This window comes from Echinops telfairi, unplaced genomic scaffold, assembly GCF_000313985.2.
Source record: "Echinops telfairi isolate 266 unplaced genomic scaffold, ASM31398v2 ScPeMD7_5868;HRSCAF=6743_0, whole genome shotgun sequence".
Taxonomy (NCBI): domain Eukaryota; kingdom Metazoa; phylum Chordata; class Mammalia; order Afrosoricida; family Tenrecidae; genus Echinops; species Echinops telfairi.
In genome coordinates, this window is record NW_022109767.1 from 11109122 (window position 1) to 11122312 (window position 13191).

Consider the following 13191-nt stretch of genomic DNA (forward strand, 5'->3'; position numbering starts at 1 on the left):
CTCCAAACGAAACCAAAACCCCAAAAGCCCTTAGTGCCAGTTGAGTCAGTTCCCACTCCTCGGACAAGGTAGAACTGCCCCTGTGGGTTTCCGAGCCGGTAACTCTTTACAGGAGTAGAAAGCCTCTTCTTCCTTCCATCAGTGCTTGCCGGGAATGAAAGTTTCAGCGGTAAAAACCAACACCGCGCTATCATCAAGTTGATTGCAGCAAGTACAGCAGGGGACAGCTGCCCCACAGGGTGGGACTCCCTAAGGCTGTGCGGGAGAAAACTTTTCTTTCCCGGCAAGTGGCAGCTGGGTTTGCACCACTAGGGTCAAGTCAGCTCTGACGCGGAGTGACTCTGGAACAGTTGAACGGCTGCTGAGGGTGTGTGAGGCTAAGTGTGTACGAGGCCAGGCAGCCTCATGGGCTGTGAGTGGCTCTGCACTTAGCAGCCCAATGCTTCAGCCACAGCCTCCTTTGCCACCAGCGTACCCTGATAGCCGCACAACCGCCGTCATTTAATTCAGTTCTGTGCCACCAACTTTAGGAGGGCCACTTCTAAATGAACCTATTGGAGAGCCACTGGGATAGGGCGAACACTTAGAGACTTTTAAACACAGACCACTGTAAACACAGCTGACGCCTGCTGTTAATCCTGGGATAGGACTGGTGTCGCCACCTCATGGAACCCTCCCCCCCCCTCCTCCTCCCAATTCTAGTGTGAGCGGTGTAGCTGCTCTCTTCTCCCAGAGCGTTAGCTCCATGCTGAGCTGCGGCTCTGTCCACCTGCTGTACTGTGATAGCACAGTGCTCAGCCCAGTTCCCGGCACAGAGCCGATTCTTGGTGAGTATTTGTTGAGTGGATAAGTGCCCGACTTCATGGAGGCAAATGCGGCTTGAAATAAGGCTTACAGGACTCCTTGGCATGGCCTGGCTCTGGGAGAAGGGAAGCCACCATTGCTAGAGGGAGCAGGCCATAGGTTCCGAGCTGCTGGCCGGGGATACCATAGAATGCGTTTCTGCCTTTGGCCAGGGTGTGCATGTGATGGTCCCTAACTGGAGGTGCTGTCTCTCCTGGACACAGGTTGCAGGGCGTCTCCATGTGGAGGTAATGCGCGTCACGGGGGCCGTTCCAGAGCGCGTGGTGGAGGACGACTCCTCGGAGAACTCCAGTGGAAGTGGGAGCCTGGAAGTCGTAGACGGCAGCGGGGAGGTCATTCACCGAGTCAAAAAACTGACGTGCCGGGTGAGAAGGCAGCAGCCGTAGGGAGGCCCGCAGAGATACGCCTCTTTCTAAATACCCTAGGAGACGGTTCATTCTTGTCCGCACCCATGGGGCCTCTCTGAGGGCGGTGGCCTAAAATTTCAAATGCATATCTGTGTTTATTTGGCATGCAAGCAGGGTGCATTGCCTAGTTTCACGGAGCATATGTTCCTACTTGGGCCCTCTGGGTGATGGAAACGGTTAGCAGGCTTGGCTGCTCATGGAGAGGTCAGCAGTTGGAGTCCACCCATGAGAGCCTTGGAAGAAAGACCTGGTGATCTCCTGTTAATAAATCAAATGTCCAACCCAGCTCACTGTCATCGAGTTGACTGGCGAGCACTGGCCCTGTGGGTTTCCAAAACTGTAACTCTTTACAGGCGTAGGAAGCCTCATGTTTGTCCCACAGAGCAGCTGGTTTTGAACTACTGACCTTGTGGTTGGCAACCTCAGCCATTGAAATCCCTGTGGCACACCGTTCTGCTCTGACCAGATACACAGGGTCACCACGAGTCGGAAGCAACCACAGCTGGTTTCATACTGCTCCATTAATTATGTACTTTCCAGAAATTCCGTCATTGTGAAGAACTTTAGGGTGTGTGTGTGTGTACATGGGCTGCCGAGTATATGGACTGCAGGTACATAGACTTACTTGAAAGGAAAGTCCGTAATGGAGCAGGGCGGCAAGTTTTCAGATATCAGATTGATTCCTTATTTGTTTATCTTTTTCATCAGAGTCACATTTGCATTTTTCTCTCTTCAGGTAAAAATCAAAGAGGCATCTGGACTGCCCTTAAACCTCTCGAATTTTGTCTTCTGTCAATACACATTCTGGGACCAGTGTGAGTCCACAGTGGCTGCGCCTGTGGTGGACCCAGAAGTGCCTTCCCCACAGTCCAGGGACGCCCAGTACACCGTCACCTTCTCCCACTGCAAGGTACAGGGGGCCTCGCCAAAGCAGCTCCTGGGGCAGACAGCCCGGCCCAGGTGCCAGCAGGGATCCTTCGGGAGCTGAAAGGGTTTCCCCCAGAACTTTTAAAGCATGCATTTATGGCTTTTTTGTTGGGTTTCTTGTGAACCTCAAAATGTATTTTCGTCCCCTAAGTACAAAGCCCACTTAGAAATTCTATTCACTCGGAAGTATTGTAAATAAAATCTGAAAGGTGGGGGGGAATCCTTTATCCAGAATCTAATTCCCCAAGGTGTCACCACTGATGGCAATATGCTACATACTTCAGGAAACTACATTCAAGCTGTAATAAACTTTGGAACATACCAAATTATGCTCTACACTAAACATATGTACATGACATCATACGTTGGGCTAAAATACATATTTGCTATCGTGTGTTCATAATTTCCTAAACTATTTATTTATTTATTGCAGAAAAAAATGGGGTTATGGTATATCTTCTCCAGGTTTGCGCTTACTATTTTAATATATGTGGCTGTCATAGCATGTAACCTGTTGTAGAAGCTCTTCTCTCTTTCTCTCTTTAAAATTCATGGAGTATGTTAGTGTCTACGCCTCTTATAGACATGAAAGGGACCAGTGAATTTGGGGTGTGTGTTAGATGAATCTGCTTTGGGAGGTCACCTGCCCTCCCTTGCTTCCGTGCAGTGCAGCCAACACGGCATTTCTGACAGACAGACTCCATCCACAGCATTGCTTGTTTTCCCATGGAAACCCCACTGAGATCCTGGCCAGCTGACTCCTGTTCTCTCTCTGGTTCTCCACTTAGAACACAGAATTGCCTCATCACCACAGGAACATAGCGCTTCACTTAACGTAAAGATGCCTGGGCCTTTTCTGATAATAGGTAGCTCCCATTTCTTTACCTGGATTGACCAAGTCTACTTCCTAGAATCTTCATTGATCATTTTTATGGTTGTTAGAATACTCTTTTAAACCTTCCCCCTCTTTCGTTGAGATCCTGAGAGCTGCTTGCTTAGAAGGGTGAAATGTAAATGTCAGGGGTTTCCTCGTTAACCATTTAGAGGAGCTCTGGCATTGTCCTTGGGCGACTAACCACAGGGTCAGCAGTTCCAACCTGTCAGCCACTCTGAGGGAGAACGAGGAGGCTTTCTGTTCCCATAAAGATCTGTAACTTCAGAGACCCACACAGACAGTTCTGTTCTGTCCTATAGGGTCGCTGTGAGCTGGAGCAGACTTGATGGCAGTGGGTTTTGAGTTAACCCCTGTATGTATAAGAATGGGTCATCCCGTCACTATGCGACCTTCAAAGGCTACATATACTCATTGGATCTCCTGAGTTTTCAGCTCTGAAGTGGATTTTGAAATTTTTCTAAGCTCTGTAGAGCCCTGTAGACAATAGAACGGCCCAGGCACTGGGGGTTTTGAGGCTGCAAGTATTTATGAGAGCAGAAAGCCTCATTCTCCCTCTGAGTGGCAAGTGCATTTAAATTCCTGACTTTTTCATTAGCAGCCCAATGCTTAACCCACTGCACCACAATCTCCTTCTCTCTAAAGCTCTGGCCCTGTTTGAACTTGCAATAACTGAAAGATCGTGGAAGGTTAAATCAGCATAGCCCTGCTCTTCCCTGAAATTAAGAGTTACGTACAAAGACTCCCCCTGAGATTCCATAACAACCAGTGGACCGGCAATTGGTTTGATTCTTTGCCCTTGTGTTTCTGTAGGTGATCGGTCACCTACTCCTTCAGTATTTCCTTTCCTCACAGTTACCTGGGTGCGTTCTAGAATAAGGGATCAGAGAGGGAGAGTTTCAGAACACGGCATTATAAAGAGAGTGAGCTGATGTGTTATTCCACTGCCAGTCCCCTACGTTGTGGAAAAGAGACACCACAAGTCCCTGTCCTGATGTGCGGAATAAACATGTGCGGGCCGACTAGAAGGTGGAGCGGCCGGGGGAAACAGAAGGGAAGTCGGACCACAGCAGCGCTGTAACCAGCAAGCAGTGTGGACTGGGACAGATTGCTATCTCGGCTTCTCTCGCTTGTTAGAGAAGGAATCTCTCTTCCAGATGCAATATTCCGGAGTTCCTACTGGTTTTTTCATGTAACTAAGAGATGGTTTTAAACTGGGCTCAGGTTGAAGGGCTCTGAATCGCATTGATGTACAGTTGAAAAAAGAAATGTCACTATGTAACTTCCTCTCTGCATTCCTCTACTCCTGCCCCACCCCAGTATAATTCAGTGACGTCAGCTGCAGTCACCCTGTTATATGATCACTAGGATTGTTTTCAGAAATTTTTCTTTCTGCTTTCCCCTTTAAGCTAAGTAATCTGCGTCTCCCCTCTGGTTTGCGTATCAGTGAGTCAGTGCAGCTGTTCTTCCTGTCTCCTTCCTCCCCGTGCTTCAGGACTATGTGGTGAGCGTAACAGAAGAATTCCTGGAGTTCATTTCTGACGGAGCATTGGCGATTGAAGTCTGGGGCCACCGGTGTGCTGGGAACGGAAGCTCCGTCTGGGAAGTGGATTCCCTTCACGCTAAAACCCGGACGCTGCAGGACAGGTGTGCGCTTGGCTGTGGGTTTCAGACACAGGGCCAGAACCTGCCCTTGGATAGTGGTGCAGGCTCTGTACTCAGGGCCTGCTGCTGGTCCTTTGAACAAGTTACTGAATCTCTCTGAACCTGTTCCTTCCTTTATAAAGTAAACATGATAAAAGTAACCGACAGGTACCAAGGAAATCCAGTGGAGAATGATCCATTGGATCTCCTGTCTTTTCATCTCTAAGATGGATTAAAAAACGCTAAAATCTATAGGACGCTATAGGACAGTAGCACTGCCCAGGTACTGTGGGTTTCTGAAGTTGTACATCTTTATGAGAGCAGAACGCCTCATCAATCTCCCTCTGAGCGTCCGGTGGGTGTGAATTGCTGACCTTTCAATTAGAAACCAAATATCTTTTAATTAATAGGACTAAAACAACTGTATATGTACATTTGGTTGGGGGGAGAGCCAAACCCCATCCTTACTGATCCACCCTGCACACACACGTTAATTTGCAATGCATCATGTCCTCAAAGATAAACATTAAAACTATGACAATTCTAGAAGAATACAGGATGGTCACAGAACTCCACAGTGGGCACAGAAAGCACTAACTACGGAGAAAGGAAGTAATCATCAATTCAGATAACGTATCAATTAAAGTCTCAAAATGAAAAGCTCAGGCTAACCAAAAGATAGTGTTATGAAGACAAATAAGCAAGCTGTTACTTGGGAGAAAACTAGCAGTACCCCTTCCAGGGAGCAGTCACCTCTTCTGTGACCCCGCACCCCCACGCCTGAGCACTTTTACCCCAGATAACGAAAACACATGGCCACAGAGTTGTGCGCAGTAGTTCATGGCAGCTTTGTTCAGAATACCTGCAAATGGCAAACAGCCCACATGAGCCCCACAATAGAATGGGCACACACATGCTGTGGAGTGCTCACTCATTCATCCAGTGGGATTCTGCGCAGCGTTAAAAACAATAGAACTGTTGGCAGTCGCTTGGATGAACCTTAGCAAGGTTAAGCTGTAGGGAAGGAGCCAGGCACAAAAGAGGCCTGGGTGCCTGGTTGTGTTTATGTAAAGTTCTAGAACCGGCAGAATTTCCCTCGGGATTTAAATGGCAGCGGAGGGGAGTGAGAAGACGGTACAGGACGAGGCATGGGGAAGGGAGCAGAAGTCATGACAGCGTGGGTCACACTGGTGTGTGCGTTTATATCAGAAGTCATCCCCAGTGTACGTGCCCCAGACCTAGCTGTGTCTCTGAAGGCTAAGTTCTACATCAGCAAGATAAGTAAAATGAACGCATACCAGAGAAATGTTTTGAGAGTCAAGTAGGAAAAGAATCTGAACATGAACACATGGTCAGCGGTGAAGTGCTGGCTACCGTGGCCCTGGGTGATGGTGGCGATGACCTGTGCTGCGTGGTGGCCTTGCAGGTGGAATGAAGTGACTCGCAGAATTGAGATGTGGATCTCCATACTGGAGCTGAACGAGTTAGGGGAATATGCGTCCGTGGAACTTCACCAGGCTAAAGATGTCAACACGGGCGGCGTCTTCCAGCTGAGACAGGTGATAACGTTTGTTTTCAGTTTGTCTGCTTTCCTGGTTTGCCCCGGTCCTCCTACCTGAAAAAACGTCTCTGGGCATATTCTAATCATTCGCCTCTTCGTCCCTTAATTCCTTCCCTCTCTTTGTTCCCTAACTCGCCCTTTCTCTCGGGCATTGCTTCCCGTCGGTCTGCAGGGCCATTCCCGTCGAGTGCGGGTCGCGGTGACGCCTGTGCAGCACTCGGGGACGCTGCCGCTCATGGTGGAAGCCATCCTGTCCGTCTCCGTGGGCTGTGTAACAGCCAGGTCTACCAGGCTCCAGAGAGGGCTGGACAGTTACCAGGTAAGCCAAGCGGATCCACCGAGTGTGTCGAACAGAGCCCGGCGCTGTGGAATGACCTAGGATGGGACTGACTTGGAAATGTCCTAGATCGCCGTGCCTGAACCAAATATCTGTCCCCGGCTCACTGTCCCATCTGTCATTGCCTTTTGTCTAGGTGTAAAATTCTTCATTTTCTTAGAATTGAGTAATTGTATATAGAAACACACACAGGGATGCACGAGGGCCCGCTTGTCAGGCGGGTTCATCTGATAATGTGGCCCAGCTGGTGCTGGGTCTTTGTAATTGGGCCTGCGTGGGTCCCTTTTTATATTTCTACCCTAATATTCCCCCACATGCTGGCATTAGGAGCTAGCTTTTTGAAATTTCCACTTTCTTTATTCTTCTCAAACAAATTTACTGAATGATTATTTTTCTCATTAAATCTCCTTGCATTAAATCTTCCCTTCTCACTGGGAAAAATAAAACAAAACAGTAAACCCTCTAAGGGCTGGTCTCATGCTACCATTCAGAACTCTTCAGTGCTCCATGAGAGGAGGAAGTGGCTCCCCAGTGGCCGGGAGGGAGCATGAACTAGGCTGGACTTTGACCACACCCTCAGTGACTACACCCTCAGGGTGTTATGCCATCAGTGACTACACCCTCAGGCACTACACCCTCAGTGACTACACCCTCAGTATGCTACACCCTTGGTGTGATACACCCCCAGTGTGCTACTAGATCTGAAGTTGGGCCTGGGTAGAATCAGAGTGATGCAGTCTGACTTCTTCCCTGCCATACAGGACAGGGAGAACTTCCTCTCTTACAGGGAATCGTGAGTAGAATAGAGCATTACTCCACGAGGTTCTCTGTGGAGTATGGCCATCAGCCCAGCTAGTTTTGAACATGATTCATCTTCTTTCTCCGTTTCCTCTTGACATTCAGGCCAAGCTCTTGAGGAAAGCTCGGAACCTATTGGCAGACGCTTGGGCTCTTGTTCAGGTAGAGCTGAGCCAGCCCCAGCTTTCTTTACCCCAGGCCAATGTAGCCCTCTGGCTCTGGAAGTCCAGGGGAGAAGATGAAAGAGGATCTGAGGGTGGGCTCAGCTGGTGGGGGAGGGGCTTCCCCACCAGTCTTTCCTTATGTGTATGCAGCATGTAAGGAGCCTTGGTGGCGTAGTGGGTTAAACATTGGGGTTAGCAGTTCTAAGCTATTAGCCGCTCCAAGGGAGAAAGATGAGGCTTTCTACCCCTGTAAAGAATTACAGCCTCAGACCCACAGGGGCAGCTCCACCCTGCCCTGTGGGGTCCCTGTGAGTCGGAATTGACTCTGTGGCAGTGAGTAGGGGTTTTGTGATGTGGCGTGGACACCGGCTGAGACGCTGTTCTCATCCCAGATGGGCCCTCCTCTGGGTGTCATTCCTGGGAGAGCTGCAGGCCTTGATAGGGACTTGGGCTCCTGAATTTAGTGCAGCCTTACTAAATGACTACCTTGATGGGGTCAATTAAACAGCAGCTCTGTGTGTCAAAAACACCCCTTGAAATGATGGTATGGGCTTCTTAATTCCCTCAGGTCCCTTTCTGCCGTTAAGTGGTGGGACATCATCAGTCTCTCCATAGATAGACCATTGAGTCTGTGTGTCCTGTACCATCATAACCAACAAAATATGGATCCTCAATGACTTAAATGCTCATTCAAGGACCATTATAAGGAGTCGATGATTATTACACATATACGCACGCCTTTTTTTAAAAACAATCCTACGAGAGTTAAAGCCGATGATCAAAATTGTGATTCTGAATCATCAACCTTTTTCCAATGCTGCACTCTTGTAAGAAACGCAGTACCAGCTACACAGCTCTGACCTGTAGCGATCTGAAAAGTATTTTGTTCCTTTGTGTTTTTCTACTTTGCTGTCATGCTCAAGGTCATGTGCAGTACGTTTATGTGGTGTGGACATTGAGTTGTAGAATTAATTCTGGTGAAACAGCTCAGACCAACCCAGAATATGGTGGCTTCACAGCCCTTTCACATCATGAAAGCAATGCCATTTTTCAGTAACTCTTGGTTGTAGAAATTAATCATCAAGTTCTAGTACATCTGTCATTAATGTGGGGCTCCCTATTCATACTTCATACCAATATTAAGATCCAATAATGCTCTCTCTTTTGTCAGGCGGACACAGAAAAAAAGAAACAAGTGTGTTTGGAAGCCTACCTACATATGAGAATGATTTTAAATATATTTGCAAACTCTTTAAAACGTTAAAAAAAAAGTTTCGTGTCTCCTATAAGTAGTCCACATCACAAACTGTCTGTTGAGTCAGCCCCTCCAGTGACCATGCCACTGCCGTCCAGTCAGTTCCACCGCACAGCGATCCTGTGCAGCATTTCTGAGGCGATGAATCCGTATGGGAGTAGACGGCCTCATCCTTCCCCGTCTGAGGGGCTGGTGGGTGTAAACTACTGACCTTGTTAGCAGTGCAGTGCTTGCCCAGCAGCACCGCCAGTAACCACAGGAAAACGTGAGAAGGCTGCACATGATCCAGCCTTCATTTTGAGCACTGTATTATTATGTTTGTGTAGAACACACCCGTGAAGATCACACACACGTGCAGGTAACGAACAGAGCATGCACAGGGAGCTGGTGCACAAGAGAGTCGCTCACTTTGAAAAAAATACAAAAACCTGTATAACATGCATGTTATCTGCATGGAAATACTGTAGCACCTACCCTCATATGGGTGGTTGTGCTCTGCCAACGGGAGTTTCTACATTCTTGCGTTTAAAGGATATTGTCTCACCGAGAATTCTTTTCTTTTTAGCATAGTGGTTTTCTGTTTTGGAAAGGGGGGATTTTTTTTCCCCCCAAAATTTTAAATTTTAGGTAAGTAGTGTAAAATGAATTGGAATAAAACCAAGAGCAACTAGCAACAGTAACAAAAGCATTCAGTGTTGCCGTGGGGTTGGGACAGTTGCAATCTCCCCAGCTGACTGGATATTGATAGAGCCCCATGATCAAAGTAGCTGGCTGTGGGCTCATTGCAGTTGTACAATGTGGAGCCTTTGCCTGACTGTAGCCTTAGATTCCCTGTGATCTCCGTAAGCCTGGTTTCTCTCCCTGACCCTGCCAGGATCTATATGCCCGTGGATCCAGCCGTTTCACTTTCCCAGGCCCCATTTCCCTCCTGGATGAGACTAGTGGCTCACCAAAGGAAGGTGGTATATGTTCTTTCTAGTTTTTCCCTTCCTGTCTTTCTAAACCCATCGAAAACCAAAGTCAAAGCGCCCACCTGTAAATGCATGCCAACTATTTGCATAATGAGGGCGTTCCACTTTTTAAATGACCTTAAATTCTTCACATGATCATGGCCAGCTAAGTGAAATCCACTAAACTCCTTGAGATTCAGTTAAGTGTTTTATTATGCTGATGTTGTATGCTGTTGTATAATGTGTGTATGTTAAGCTGCAGAATTATTTTCTTTGCTGTTTGAGAAACAAAATGCATGTCCTTTGTGTTTACTTTCTTCCTAGCAGAGAGATGATGAGGATGGTGATGATATGGATAGTTATCAGGTATTGCTGCTGCTGTCGATCCTCTGGCATGGGGCACAGCTACTGCTAATGGCCAGCGTCTGCAAAGCAGAGGGCAGGGAGGAGGAAGGGCAGGAGAGCAAGAATGTGCCGTTTGTCCACTGGCTTTTGATTTGCTTGAATCCTAATCAGCCTTAATAGACACTGTCCTATTCCCTTGGACTTCCTGCCATCTTCCCTGCCAGTTTACAGCATTTTACACCATCTCAAATGACTAGCTTGTAAAGCCTGGCTAAGCAAGTGCACATCACTGCGTTGGAGTGAGTGATCTCAGATAGCACACAGTGACTCATCCATCATCTTGAGCTGTAGCCTTCTCTCCTTTGCTCACCTGTACTTTGCTGGTTAGGTCCATGAGACTGGTACTGTGCACCTATGCCGTTTTACTTTAAAAAACTTTTGCTACGTAAGAAAATTGAAGCCATTTGATGCACAGCATCTTTTTGTTTTAGCTTCCACCCACAACCCCCCCCCCCCCCCACACACACACACCTTCCCCAAGTCATTGGGAACGGGCTTAGAATTCAAGGCTCAGCATTTTCTCTTGGGAAATCGTGAAGAAGATACAGGCAGAGGTGGCACTTTGCCTCACGGGATGTGGACGGCGGCAGGGGTCAAAGCTGCAAACGGAGATGCCATTTGCTGGCTTTGGGTCCTAGTCTTTGCACTGATCCTTCCCACAGGTTTGTAAAGGCTGCTCCCCTGTGTGCCGTCCTTTACCCAGACTGGGCTGCATTGTAGGAGAAGTCGCCATGGCCCTCAGGTAGCGTGGGTCTCTTCTGAACGGAAGGCCCCTGGGTGGAACAGACAGTTTGTACTCTATCACCAGCTGGAGGTTAGCGGTTCCACCCCTCCCAGTGGTACAACGGACACATAGGCCTGCCAGTCCACTGCCATTAAGGGGGAAAATCCTACCCCTGGCAGGTCGCTTCTGACTCAGCAAACCTGCAGCACAGGCTCTCCAAGCCAGGTGGGTGCAAACCACCGGCTCTTCTGCTTAGCCACCGAGCGCTGGAGCACTGCGTCCCCACGGCTCCTCTGCATTGAGGCGACAGCCCTGATCCCCCTGTGGAGCAGCTCTGTTCTGTAATACAGGGGCCGCCTGGGGTCAGACTTGGCTAGATGACCACTAGCATGGTTCCCAGGTTGGAGTGGGATAAGGCAAGCCCAAGAGCATTGGGAAACAGGATCGGATCAGTGGACTTTTCCCCTCCTCACACTTTCACTAAGGAAGAAGGCGAACCAAGAACAATTCCGAGGGCAATCTGTCCCCACCCCTGGAGTCGCGGTGACGCCATGCACTAAAGTCCTGTGGGCTCTGGGTGTGCGTCCAGACTCCTTGTTCCTGGCGCAGGCCTCTAGCCGCCTCTGGGGTTTCTGAAAGCACGGCTGCATGTACACGGGTGGCTGTATGGGGGGCTTGGGGGCCTCGGGAGGAGTGTTGCTACTAAAAATCTTTGCAGCAAGTTTGCGAGGGTCTCTGTCCCCCGTCCTAGCGTTTTCAGCTAGTGTCTGCTGGCTAGGGGTCACGGAAGGGTGTGCCATGCCCTTGGCTGTCTGGTTCCATTTCCGTTTACTGTCCCATGGTTTGGGCTCTGTTCGCGGTGCCCTGCCCGGAATCACAGGTCCTTCCAATGAATAGCCACTATTCAGATAACGCACACCTCGTTCACAGCATCCAGTAGTTGGTGGCGTTTGAACTTACCTTGCTTCTAAGTCTAATGATGCTCTTGGTGATCCAGGGACTCTGCTTTCTGGTAATGGGCTCCTTGATCAGCATGTAGCATTACTGAGACCTCTTTGCTTCCTTGCATATTAATCACACAGCTATATACCCAATGGCCTTTGTTAATGAGAAGTTTCCTCATCGACTTAACTGACCTTGAAAAGGAAAAACAAGAAACCACCGCGTAGCACAATGTGTTCTCTCTCTCTCTGGTCTCAGGAAGAAGATCTGAACTGTGTACGAGAGAGGTGGTCTGAAGCGCTCCTCAAACGCCGGGAATACTTAGATGAACAGATTAAGAAAGTCAGCAACAAGCAGGGTACGTCCCGCTCCGTGTCCCTGAACCACACTCGGGGAGACGGTGCGCTGAGCAAAGGCCACTGTTCCCTAGACAGGAGGGTCGCCAGGAAGGACCACTGCGTAAGGATCCAGCCATGCGTTTGAAAGGTAGAAACGGCCCTGTCGCTCCCTCCTTGACACCCGCCTCTTGTCTTGCTGTGTAGAGAAAACAGAGGACGATGTGGAGCGGGAAGCCCGGCTCGTGGAGCAGTGGGTGGGGCTGACTGAGGAGAGGAACTCGGTGCTCGTCCCAGCGCCGGGCAGTGGCATCCCAGGAGCGCCTGCCGACTGGTGAGTCGCATCTCTCTTCAGGGCACGCCTGGCAGCGTGGTGCCGGGTGATGATGGCAGACACCACCAGGCATGTCACTTCCAGGACTGTCTGAGGTAGCGCCAGCCAGCAGGCCCTGTCCCTGCCCTCTGCGGGCTCCCTGCACGGGGACGAGGAGAGCCCTTCTCTGGCCAGGATTCTGATGCCTTGGATACTATTTCCTCGTCTTCCGAATTCTTCCCTTTTGACTTGAAAGAATGAGAGTTCAGAGTCTACTTGAAGAGGGTAGAAGAAAATGTATCACCTTCTTGGACTTCATGCTTGTCTAGTTGGGTGCCTAGCATAGAGTGAGAAAGCCACGTAAGCATTGCAGATGGACGTTAGGAATCCGTGGGTCGACAGATACATCCTACGTATGCCCCTGAAGAGAGCAACATTATGTCGTAGGCTCCAGAAGGAAATCAATCTGCTTTCGTTTCCAGCTTCAACTCTCAGCTGGATGAAGGAGCTTCCAAAACTTCATGGGGAAAATGGAAGGAAAAGATAACGGGATTTTCCCACAAATATTTTGAAGCCCTCTTGTGTTTCCTGAAAGCAACCGTGACGTTATTTAACCTTGCTGAGGCTGGATTTGCCAGTCTATTGGGGAACTTCCCCTGGGAGTGAGTGCATG

At 49.1% G+C, this 13191-nt stretch overlaps 1 protein-coding gene across 5 annotated transcripts in view; it reads left to right on the plus strand.

Annotated features, from left to right (window-relative positions):
- KIF13A (kinesin family member 13A) overlaps positions 1-13191 on the plus strand; it is a 227114-nt gene that overhangs the window by 186357 nt on the left and 27566 nt on the right. For 4 of the 5 annotated variants that reach the window (XM_045295731.1, XM_045295735.1, XM_045295736.1 and 1 more), the window contains exons 20-27: positions 1068-1229; positions 2008-2181; positions 4586-4737; positions 6161-6293; positions 6468-6614; positions 10124-10165; positions 12129-12228; positions 12413-12539. In XM_045295731.1, coding sequence (XP_045151666.1) covers positions 1068-1229; positions 2008-2181; positions 4586-4737; positions 6161-6293; positions 6468-6614; positions 10124-10165; positions 12129-12228; positions 12413-12539 — 1037 coding nt within the window. The remainder of the gene's footprint in view (positions 1-1067; positions 1230-2007; positions 2182-4585; positions 4738-6160; positions 6294-6467; positions 6615-10123; positions 10166-12128; positions 12229-12412; positions 12540-13191) is intronic. The other variant, XM_045295734.1, reaches the window with a different exon arrangement.